Source organism: Gymnogyps californianus, chromosome 24, assembly GCF_018139145.2.
Source record: "Gymnogyps californianus isolate 813 chromosome 24, ASM1813914v2, whole genome shotgun sequence".
Lineage (NCBI taxonomy): Eukaryota > Metazoa > Chordata > Aves > Accipitriformes > Cathartidae > Gymnogyps > Gymnogyps californianus.
Window position 1 is genome coordinate 4,478,440 of NC_059494.1, and position 12,744 is coordinate 4,491,183.

Below are 12,744 nucleotides of genomic sequence, written 5' to 3' on the forward strand. Positions count from 1 at the left end.
GGAGAACAAATGGTTTGAAAATCTGGATGAGGTCTTGAAAAAAAGAAATACAGCTCACGTGCTTTCAATCAGTAGCTCTCAAAGCACCATACACAGAACTTTAAGACCTCTTATCTATTCTTCATAGATAGGAACATTTTTCTGCATAGCTTTGACTGCCCAGGACTAAGCCATCCCACAGCAAAAGCAATTCTTACCTTTGCAGTCAGTTTAGTGTTTGACTCACTAGACCGCATTTCCTCCCCCAAAAACAGGCTAGGTGACCAAAGCAGCTCTTCAGCAACGTGCAAACAAGCTGTGGTCAAGCATTTGCAAAGCAGGAGGAAGAGATCTCCTACAAGCTTTTCACTGTCCACCAGATGAATCCAAACAATTCAGAGAAAACAAAACCTGAAACAAGCTACTTACAAATAAACCAATGGCAACACTCAGGCACCTTTTAATGATTGTCTTGAGATACCATTCTACTTCCAACACTTCAACCATCTAACACTGGCTCCCAAGTACTAAACACTGACTCCACTCATGTATTAACAGAAGTCATTTTGATTTGCCAAATTCCAATCTGCATGTGATCTATGTAACTCGCAAAACAAAAGAGGTCAGTCTCACTAGCCCTTGGTTTTAAAGAACAGCTTGGTTGCCTGCAGTGGCAGTTCTCTCCCCAGGCAGTGGTCCATAAATCCAAAGGAGAGGATGTTACAGCTGGAGACAAGATGGTTAGCAGAGATCAAAAAGATGGATTAGGAAAAGCCAATCAATCTTGCAGAAGGCTAGTGGGACAAGTGCCTCTTTAATGTCCCCTAGGTTTCCTCCATCTGTGGAGCATGATAAGCATTTCTCTAGACACCAAGAAAGGCAATGTGAGCTACTGCAGCTGCAGCTTCCCCACAGGAACCAGGAAAGCATCCAGCATTCTGCGTGGCACACGGATGCCCTCTCAAAACCAGTGCCTTCAGCCTGTCAGAAGTTTGCATTCCTCCTCCCCCAGGGTTTACCTTAATTTACACCTCATCTAGAAAGATTCACCAGTACAGCTTCTATGTCGAGAGTATGTCCATATTCAATACACCTGCAAACAGTGGTTGACAAAAGCCTATGAAAAGCCGAAACCAAAGTACTTCCAGCTGCTACAGCGGCAAAGAGCTGCCTGCAGGCCAGCTGAACAAAAGGAAAGATCTCAAGCTCCGCAGTCCTGCCAGCTACAGCCTTCAATCACTTTGCATTTCAAGGTCTTTGCCTCACGCTCAAATGCTAGTTACACTTTGAGCAAGGAAAAGGAAAAGTCTGTTCTGTGCAATATTTCATATTGTATAGCTAGACTTCATTTAATATTACCAGATTTTATCCCCAATCAAGATTGTGTCATTTAGCTTCCACAGCAACAACCAAAGCACAAGTTTTCTTACCAAGTGAGACAGGGACCAAAAGTCTTCTTTGAAGCATCCAATTACTGTTGTTCCCTTAATAAAGAAAGTATAAGGACATTCGCAAGTATACACATATATTAGTATGTATAAAAAGAGATCTCCTGCAGAGAACAGCTTGTGTCTGTTCTTTTCCTTGCAGCCTCAGAGAAGCTGCGAGGGAAGCAAGAGCTACCAAGACTGCATTTTGAAACCCATCTCCCACACAGCAAGAGAGCAGACAAGTCTGATGTAGTTTCAGTAGTTAGCAAGTTTACTGTCACACAAAACTAAATGGAAAACATGGAGGGCATTATGGCCTCCTTAACGGCTACATAAGGACTTTTAAAGAAAAAAAAAAAGTTTGGCCCAAGATCCAAAATATACTAAAACTAGCAAGTTAACAAAGGAAACAGGCATTAGAAAAGAAGATCCAAACTGCTCAGGGTAATCCTCATATAGCACGAGTACAGGCGATCCAGAATTTGTAGACAATACAGTTGTGGATGTGGTTGCAACAGGGACTCGCACTTTCATTGCAGCTACCTAAACCACAATAAAACCGTTTTGCCTTTCCACACAGCAATTCCAACTGTTGCCACGGACACTGCACAAATGCAAGAGGGAATGGTTCCCATGATAGTGTGTAGGAGGGGCTGTATAAATATATTAACATGCAATCACTCCACAGGAGTGTCTAAGGCAACACACACGGGACAGTTACAGCAAGATGACCTACTGGCTTTAGTCTGCGTAAACCAGACATAGCCCAGACATAAGTAAGAAGTAGTTCTATTATGCAAAAAGATAGACTAGTTAAAAAAATCCAAAATGTTTATATTGGAATATATAGGGGAATGCAACTATTTTGGTAAAACAGCACCTTGCACTGGTATATCCTATTGCCCTTTCAGTTAAGTTTTAGGCAATTATAAACTGTTCCCACAATACGACAGCTGGAGGGAGCACGTGGATGCCGCAGCAATCCCAGCAGCTGAAGAAGCACTATGTGTACATGCAAAGGAGTCCAGTGTTTGCTTATTCTGGGACAGAGCAGACTGCTGGGCTTTCACTCGAGTCAACAAGAAAGGTGGCCCTACCATCATTTCACAAACAGTTTAAACCAACGCCGCCACCTGCCTTGCCGCTGCTTCCCCAAAAGCCACCTCTTGCTTTGGGTCAGCAGCGCCTGTACACGCAAACAGCAAAGTCAGGGAAGGCCTAAGGTAAAACTAAACCTTTTTGGTGTTCTGGCTTAGTTACCTTTCAACCAGACCAGTTCACCACACCAGAGTACAAACACACTGTTATAAGGGTGAGGGCAGCTTAGACACAAGAGCAAGCGGACAGCGATGGCAAGAGTTATTTCTACTTGCAGATGTACCAGTTTCAAACTTTCACCTAACCATGAACCACGGCCTGTGTTACTACAGAAATAACCCTCCCATGCAGCAGTAACTGGAGAAGTGGGGGGAGCAGAGCAGAAAACAGCCATATACATCCACACTGTCAGAAACAAACCTTTATGTGAAACCTAAGCAAAGGGTTACTGCTGGTAGAAATGAATACCCAGTCCCAAAACTGCTGTTGCTGAAAGTGGCTACCATCTCTTCCTCAAGCGCAGTCTCCTCACATCCTTGGTGGGAGCTGGGAGGAAGCTCGTGGCACAGCCTAGCTCTTCGGTCAGCATGTGCTGTCTGAACAGCTGATCCCCACCTCCTGCAAGGAAAACTGGCAGGCCAAAGGGAAGCATCCTGCAGGCCACTGGTAAGACAACAACATCTTAACCACTTTACATTCTGTAAAGATAACTCAGTCTTGGACAGCTCAAAAATTCTGCTCCTACTTAACACGCATAAATATTCTACATAACAGAAGTTAGCAGTAAAACCTTGTACTCTTTCTGAAGCCTGCTGAGCTCCTAAAGAAAGATGTTTTGTGAGGTACAAAAGAAAAATATGAACAGTTACAGTTTTCCCCCGTAAGCTTCAACTTGTGCTGCGGAGCAGTGATACAAGCTACACCCAGTGCAGATTCTGAACAGTATACATGAACTTCCAAGTGCCAACCATTTTTAAAAGCTTCCATTTTAAAAACTTGTAAATGACCCTATAATATTACAATGTATTCTTCATATGTTGCAAATGACTATTTGTTCTAATAAGCAGGGACGGAAGCCAAAGCGAGATGAACGCAGACTCCAATCCCCAGCTTCAGAGGGTCAGAGGCCGCCCTGCGCCAGCACCTGATCTCTCAGTACCAAAGGGCTTTGGTGCCAACAGATACGCAAACAAGAGGGAATCACCTGCAACCCAATGGAAATCCAGCTGAGGAATGAAAAAGCAGTCTTCAAAGCTCAAATTTTTTAGAATTTCAGAAGTATATACTGTCAAGCACTAATAACATCGCTGAGCTCTAAGTAGTAAATGACAAATTAATGCCAAAACCTCAGGAAACTGCCTTTCACACTACACAGAAAATATCAGAATGTTTCTCAATCGCAGAAACAGTATTAAAACCCATTAATTTTTACTAAGAAACTTATTCAGAACTGTCTGTAGTGTTTTGTTTTTTTAAAGTTTTCAATGCTTCATTTAGCTGTCTTCAGTAGTTCCTTAGATTTTTCATCTAACACTAAAAAGTTCTTTCAGTGTAGATTTTTAGGAAACTCATTCACTCATTAAATGAAACAAAACAAAATACTCAGAACAGGAACTTTTTCGTTATTCACAGATCTGTTCATATCTATGAAGCCATCATTTCCTGCTATAAAATATACTCACCCTCTTCCTATGCTCTAAAAATAGTACCTACTCAATTTGGTATCTATAGCAGCATGTGGCCAATATCATCATATATTCACTTTTATTTCTTGTTCCTCTTCAGAGTTAGTTTTGTCTTATCTTTAATAATTACTACAAAAGTAAATATTTTATGTTCATGATGCCTAACACGAACTCCTCCTGTTTCTGTGGACCCTTCTGTTAGGAAGGAGAAAATAAATTAAGCAAAAATATTTTAAATATGTTGAGACACTTTATGATTATCAATCTGTGATAAACACACTGTAAGGGAACAAAAAGCACCCCACCTCTGGTCCTTGTCTTGATCATTACAGTAAAAAGCTTTAATCAGACAGTCAAAGGTTAACTCAAAGCAGGAAGAAAAAAAGCAAGGCAGTATGAAAGGGGAAAAAGAAAGAAGGAAGAGTACAAAAGTAGACATATGGATGTCTGGGGAGAAGGGTGATTAAATTTCCCATAAATCTTGCATACCAAGAGGTAAGATGTTTTGCCTAAATTCCCAGGAGAAACACAATTCAGTCACCTATCTGAGACTTGAAAGGATAATCATCTCCATATATATTAAGGCTGCCATGAAGGACAAGAGTTGGAGTTGCATGTGGTGGCATGGATTTCCCTTGGCACACTAAAAGCTTTCAATACTGTGTCTGACTGTAACTGATGGGTGAATTTTAGGTAGATAAATTTGAATTGCCTGAGCTGGAACTTTGACCAGGACAGGAACTCATCTGCTGATAGGAAAAAAATAGAAGGGGGAAAAAAAAAAAAAGGCAATCTTGAACAGCTACTCTGTCTTTCAACAGTTACCTTTCAGATAATTCAGTTATATGAAAAAATAAAGACCAGTGTGGTCTTAAGAGGCAACACAAGAGAACAACTTTTACTTTTCATACAGAAATACTATGAAAAAAGTGTACATTAACTGAACTCATGATTTATATTGTATCCAACGGGTCAGAGCTTTGAACAAAAGCCAGTCTGAAAACTGAACAAGTACTGATTGTCACTCATGGCGAGTTATACTTCAAAGGGTAAAGCCCAGAAGAAAACTGCTATTCTGTAATAACCACGTGCTGCACAATTAAACGCTGTACAGTTACGGTCTTCCTCGTCTTGTGAGGCCACCTCACCTCCCAACAGCACATTGCTGGGTTCCCTTTGGCATTTGTGAGAGCAGAAAAGTACAGAAAAAATGATGCAACTGTGCCAACTCTGTCATTTGCTTCTGTTTATTTGCTGAGCAGTAGAGAAACCCAAGTACTTTTGAAATGACTGAGTCAATTATTTCCCAGTTTTACACTATTCACTCTCCCCACTCCACGCTTTTTTAGAACTGGGGAGGGCAGAGGGGTGTTGAGAAATCAGAAGTCTGCTAAAGTTTTCAAACCTTTTCTTCACCAGAGAAGTTTCTATAAGTAATTAGTCATCCCCACAAACATTTCCCAACAAGCTGCATCGACAGCATCTATTAAATCAGAGAAAATCCCCTAACCTCTGCCACCGCTGCTGAATTTCTGGGCGATTACTCAGGGTGTGAGGAGGTTTTGCCTGGCAAAGTCAGCTCAACAGTTTCCTCTGCTCACCACCCCCTCCTTTGTACCGGCACCGCTGCCCTGGGAAGGCAGCATGAGTCAGATTACAGATCAGGGCGGAGGGGGGGGGCCGGCTGTGAAAACACTGGAACATTTTTTTCCAGCCCAGATATTTTCAGCGATCCAGTTCACAGAGCCGCCCCACACACAGCTTCACAACAGCACAACAGAGGGTCTGCCACCACGCTTAGGAACTGCGGACAGCGGCTGAAGGGGCAGCCTGACCATACCCCCCCCCCGGCACCCCATCTTCTCCCTCCAGCACAAACTGATCCAAGGGAAAACCCACACGCACGTGCAAAACGTGGAACTGTTTTCCATCAGCTCATCCTGCTGGAGTGTAATGGAGTATGTAGTAAGGAAGGGCTGGATCTGTGCAGGGGAAACGGCAAGAGCAAGTGGTTAGGGGAAAGGAGGCACAGGACCACCCCTCAGCAGCAGCCTGCAGCTCCAGCAGGTTAGGTGCAACACCAAAGGGACCAATTTAGGACCTTCCTAAATTGATCTTACCGCACTGTGCTATGGCACTCAACTTCAGCAACTGCTCCCACACCTACTTCGCTGTCTCAGAAGTCAAAGCTAGTCATCAGAAAAACTATTCCCAGTTAAGGTGCGTGACACACAAAAAAAAGCACTAAATTCTGAAACAAGGTTTGTTATTCATCTCTACCGTTGATCTTTAATTTCAAAGGTGACACTCCCTGCTGGGCTGTGATTTTCATTATCACTGCCTGCCCTTGAGCTTTTCAGCACAGCACATTCCTTTGGTGACAGAATGGTATCAGCTGTATCACCGACTGGTGGTGGAGAGAGGAGGAAAAAAAAAAAAAGAGCTCACACCACACACACACACTCTGCACGCTTCCACCTGTACAAAGTCCAGTATTCTCAGGCTTGCATCCCATTACTCCTCAGTAGCAGACACACATAAACCTCTCAAACAGCTGCAGGGTGATGCTCTGACAACACTCAATCAGCCGAGAATTTTTTGCCATTACAGCTGAGTGGAAAGTCAGCAGCAAAGAGGAGGAACACAGACAAATCAATGAATTATTCAAACCAGACTTATCGTCACAGTTGCTAATTTGGAGGCTTAAGCTTCAGCAGCTCACAGCAGAGGTACCTCACCCTGGTAAGACGTGCACAATGGCACAACCAGGACTGTCCCCTCCTGGGACAGAGTCAAGGACCTGAGATTTCCAGGCTGGAAGATGGGAACAAAATTGGTAAAAGATACCGAGAACATAACCCTATTGGGATCCACAGCAGCTTGCCCGTCAGCGGCCTGGGCTGCAGGAGGAGTTCCCAGGCACCATCACAACACAAATGGCTAGCCCTTACAAGTCAAACAGGGAGGGGGGGGGAACACGACACACAAAAACCTGACACAGACGGAAGTTTGCAGTTATCTTTTGGGGGAATGCTATTCAGCAGGAAAACAACGGGAAGGCCTACCAGGCGAAAAGAGCAAAGCAAGACAGGCAGATGTCTAATTCTGAAACCTGAAAGGACTTGCACACTATTTAACATGACAGGCAGCGAGTCATTTGCAGCCATCCGAGTGAAGGACGCAGTGCCACGACAGCGTAAGCCACTCAAAGTCAACACCAGTTCCACCCGCCTCTCATCACCTGGCTGTGCCTCCCCGTCCCCTCTTTGTCAGCACTGACGCTTACTTTGATCACACTGCAAACCCATTCAGTGCAAGCCTAAAGGAGAGGAGATAAATGAACCACAGTGTCCTCTTATTGATGCACGTGCTACCAGAAAACAGGCTTTTCCACATTGCAATGGGGTGCAGTTCAGCAAACATCGATTTTGGTGACAATAATCAGCTTCAGCAGCTCTGAAGCCTCCTGTTGTTCAGTTCTGTATGAAAGCAATCCCTCACTAGTGCCAGAGATGTACCAGCAGAACCATGCCAGACCAGACTGTGGAACTGATCCAGATTTAAAAAACAACACACCACCCCACACACCTTTTGGACTCCTTAAGCAGGAACTGTTGTCAAGAGGAGTTCAAAGTACAACCTCAGACAGCTCACAGATTAGACAGAACTTATCATGGTACGAAAAATCTCCACGTTCAAACCTAATAAACATTCAGATTTAACTATAGTAAGTCAGAGACAAGAGAATGAACCAATTTCAGGACAATTCTCTGGAATAAACCTAAACACCTGCAAGTCTCGGAACTACAAGGGGACTTTACCCTTTGTATCCATCAGATCTACCTCTAAGTAATAAGTACCAAGTCGTGCATGTCAATACTTGAAGTATGACTACAAATGCCATCCTCTATCGGCATTAGCCTATTTAAGACCACCTAGATTCATTAACTCTGCTCCCTCACCCCCGTGAGCACATAACATACTTTCTTTATCCATGCCTGTATCTCACCCGATACCAAAATTAAAATTTTTAATGCAGTATCACTGGTCTCTGACAACCTAACGCAAGCAAAAAATGGGGCAGGTATGTGGGAGTCAAGAAGCTAAATGGCATACAAAAGAATAAACTCACTTCAGCTCTGATTAAGCAGGGCACTCATAAAAACAGAGGTCAACATCAGAAAATATTTTGTGAGTCATGAGGAGAGATTACTCACCATGCACTATTCAACTTACTCATCACAGTGTGCTACGGACAGAACTGCTCACCATGTATTCATTAGGAAACCGTGGCCTTTCCTTTGAGAAAAGCAGAAGGCGGGGGAAAGAGTCATACTTTCAGTTTTGTATGTAAGCCAGTGGGAGGCTGTATCTGCAACACCAATGCTCTCTCCTCCCACGGCCCTAATTAGACTCGTAGGGAAATACATGTTTCACATCACCCTCCCAGGCGCTTTTAGCATCCCAACAAGCACCAGTTTGTCAGTTGAGCTATTATGCAAACTCAGCAGTCTGAAGAGACCCCACTTTTCCTATTACACAGGAAATAAGCAGCAGTCCTGCAATAAACGGACACGTTATTAATCCAGGCATCCATTAATACGAGAGATTAGACCCTTAGCCTTTTACACAGCAATACTGATGCTGCTAATTTAAGATGTAGTAAGAGCATAAAAATAGCGAAGTTACTCAATACAAGGTTACATCACGCAGCGGTGCTCATCAAGCAGCAGGTCTACAATGCCACTCAGCCTCTGATGTTGGGAAAGATGATTCCCTGCCATTCCTGGCGCTGTCACCAAAAATAATTAGCAAGGACTGTGAGCTTCCCCTCCCCTTTCTCTCCAGCTCTCTTTGGAAAATATATCTCACGGCATACAACAGGAAGCAGCAAGAACGCTGTTAAATAAAACTACTTCAAGTGTATTTTTTTCCCCCTCAGGTATCCCACCTTGCTTCCTAGGAACCAAGCAGCAGAAAGAGTGGTGAAACTAAGAAATGTTCTGCTTACGTCAAACAGAGCTAAGCTCTAAAACCACAACGGTACATATACCCTGCTGCCAACTCAAGGCTGAGCCAACGAGGGAAAGAAAGTCTACAGTTCAGCAGAGTACAATGTTAGCAGGCCAAACACTGCCATGTACAGAGAGAAGGATTTATTTCTAAAGCACCAGAGTTCATCTGCTGCTGCAAAGGCCAGAGCTGCAAGCGGCATGCGTGTGTGTATGCATGCGTGCCCACACACGCAAGCGCACGCTTCTGTAATAAGCGGCGTGATCTTTTCACCAAAACTGCAGGACAGAATATTGATTGGCTCCAGATGAACCATCCACTTCTGTATTACTGTGGAAAAATCTGCAACGCAAAGAGGCCAGTTTAATGGCAGGATGTTCGGGTTTTGCGGTATTTCCCAACACACGCAGATAGCACATATGGATAAGCACCCCTGCCCATTGCATTTGTAATTAACTGGAAAAGAAAATCTATGCACTCTGACATCTTCAGAACCGGCTGCACAAGTTTTCCTAAATTAACTAAATCCTTATTTCCTATACTGCAAACAGCATTAAAATGCACATGGGGCCGGGGGGGGGGGGGAGAAGGAGGTTGGAGGTTGTAGTTTTGGTTTTTTTTTTTTAAGCCTGTAGGAAGTTTTGTGAATATACATAAAACCATTCCTTCCTTCTAGATTAATCCCTAACCTATGTAATCTTTAACCTATACTTCACGCAACCTGCTTGGAGACACAAGTTAATATTTGGCGACATGAAGCAAACTGAACTGGTCATCGTTATACTTTCAGTTTCTGTCAATTTAAGCAGAGCGCGCGCCCGCGAACACACACACACGAATGACAGAGCTGCCCAAACAGGAAAGGCTGCATTAACCGGTGTGTGCTGGAGGCTCCAGCTCCGGGAGCAGCCGATGAAAATAGCACGCCAGCATACATGGAGGATGTTTTGGAAACCACAGATACAGCAACAGCACCAAAAGGCAGGCAGCAGATACGAACACACAGCCATCTCCCCTGCCACAAGCGATATATTTCTAATCATTCACACACAAGCGCGTTACGATTGCCAAGCGAGCAACAATATCAGCAATATCAGCTGCCCCAGCCTGTGTGTCCCAGCATGTTCTCCCCGCAAAGCAGCACACGTACAAGAGCAAAGCCTGAAACACAAGGAATAATCAACAGTACTCAGACCAAGGAAAATATACAGGAAGATACATTTTTCCTTTTACAAACCGTTCTCAAAGGTGCTACAAACAGTTAGGGTGAAAAATTGTTCAAGGATTGGTACGAACCCTACAGGCGTACAAAAAAAACCCCTCTCAAGCCTTCCTCCTCTCGTGAGATTTTCACTAATTCGAACATGGACATTGTTATCAAGGTCACACATCTCTCACTCAGGGCTCAGGAGAGGCAGGAAAAAGTCAGGCAAGTTAGAAAAAAATTGCCGCTCACGTAACTAAACAGGGACAAGTGACATTTCATTTGAAAGCATGCGGATTACGGCTGCCATCAACCGACAAACCTGACTTGAATTCTGTTCAGACTAAATAAAAGAGAAGCTACAAGGGCACTCGTTCGAGGGAAACGTAAGCAACAGCACCAACCCCACTAACACGTACCGAAGGCAAAGCCCTGCTTCCCTACCCACAATTAACGCTTCTCCTGTTTATTTCCATGCCCGCGACTGGGCTTAGGGGGGTCCCCCCGACCACCCGAAGCCATCGATAATTTAGGCGCTATTTATCAGCCAGAAAGCCCTCTTGATTTTACCCCGCTCGAAGCGGCTCTGGTTATTAACCAGTTACACGAGCCGAGCTCAGGAAAACACGAAAACTTTTCATTAACCAGTCCTCCTCCTCCCCGCCCTTAAGTTTAGTCAACCAATTATAAAAAGAAATTGGGGATTTGACTTCCAGGAGAGCAGCAGCACCCCGGGCTGGGGAGCCCGGCAGGCTCCAGCCCGGCAGCCCCTCACCCTCCAGCCCGCGGCTCCGGGGGGTGCTCCCGCATGGGAAGCGCTACCCGATAAATAACGCAAATTGCTCCCGCTCCCGGGAAGGACGCGCATTAACAGATTGATTAACAAGTGACAGAAAGCGCTCGGGGGGAGCCGCGGCGGGCTGCGGAAGGGAAGGGAAGGGAAGGGGCCGGGGGAGGCGGGCTGGGGCCGGGGGCCCGCGGGGCTGAGCGGGGCCGCCGCGGGTTGCCGGGCCCGGGGAGCGGGCGGCGCTGACAGGGCGCGGGGCAGGTGCCGGGCCGGGGCCATACTCACGTAGACGGGCAGCGGCCAGGGGTAGACGGCGGGCTCGGCTCCCACGGGCGACTTCAGCCGGAGCTCCAGCCTCTCGCCCATGTCGGCAGCCGGAGGAGGAGGCGGCGGCGGCCCCGCACCATGCTAGAGGGGCCGGCCGGGGTGGGGTGTGGCGGCCGGGCCCGGCCGGGGGCGTGTGCGAGGTGCGGCGGCGGCGGCGGGGGGGGGGGGGGAGCGGGGTGGGGGGGCCGGCGGGAGAGGCGGGGAGGGGAGGCCGGTGCCGGCGGGGGCGCCCGCTCCCCTCGCCTCCCTCTATTGTCGTTAGCGGCTCGCGGGGCTCTCCGGCGCCGCCGCCATCTTGGGCCGGCGTGAGGCGAAGCACAATGAGGCGCCGGGGCCGGGCCGGGCCGGGCCCGACCGACGCGCCAGACGCGGGGGGCGGAGGCGGGCGCGGCCTCGCGCTCCCTCCCCCTGTCCTCAGCTGCCCTCCCCGCGCGCGCGCGCGCCGCCGCCGCCGCCCCGCGCGCGCCCGCGCCGCGCGCCGGCGGGGGCGAGGGGGTGGGGGGGGGGGGAGCACCCGCGCGCGAGCTCTGCTCCTCGCCCACGGGCGGCGCGTGGGGCCGGGCGCGTGAGGGCGCGAGGCGGGCGGGGGTCCCACGCGCGGCGGGGCAAGGGTGCGGGGCCACGCGCGCGCAACCCGCGCGGGGCTGGCACGCGGCGCTCGGGGGGCCGTGCCAGGCTGGAGCGCTGCAGTCAGGTAGTCGTGCAAGGCTGGCACCCTCGGTGTGACAGGGCAAGGCTGGCACACTGCGCGCAGGTGAGAGGACAAGGCTGCGGTGCCACACGCGTGTGACAGCACAAGGCCGGAACACAGCGCTTGGGTGGCAGTGCCAGGCTGGAACACCCCGTGTGATGGTGCAAGGCTGGCACGCAGCGCTCGGGGGGCCGTGCAAGGCTGGAACCCTCCGTGGGACAGCACAAGGCTGGCATGCAGCATTCACGTGGCGTGCAAAGCTGGAGCACCCCGTGTGAAGGTGCAAGGCTGACGCACCACATTCAGGTGATCGTGCAAGGCTGGAACGCTCCATGTGGCAGCGCAAGGCTGGCACGCAGTGTTCATGTGGCTGTGCAAGGCTGGAACACCCTGTGTGATGGCAGAAGGCTGGCATGCAGCACTTGGGTGGCCATGCAAGGCTGGAGCACCCCGTGTGACGGCACAGCGTGTGCACAGTTCACTAAAATGACGGAACAAGCCCACGTGCCACGTGGCTGCTGGTGCAAGGT

The 12,744-nt window shown here is 47.8% G+C and overlaps 1 protein-coding gene across 1 annotated transcript in view; it reads right to left on the reverse strand.

Moving 5' to 3' along the window:
- DOT1L (DOT1 like histone lysine methyltransferase) overlaps positions 1-11,562 on the reverse strand; it is a 66,981-nt gene extending 55,419 nt beyond the window's left edge. Inside the window, 1 exon segment of the mRNA XM_050910683.1 lies at positions 11,482-11,562. Within this exon segment, the coding sequence (XP_050766640.1) occupies positions 11,482-11,562 (81 nt within the window).
- Positions 11,563-12,744: the final 1,182 nt, after the last annotated feature.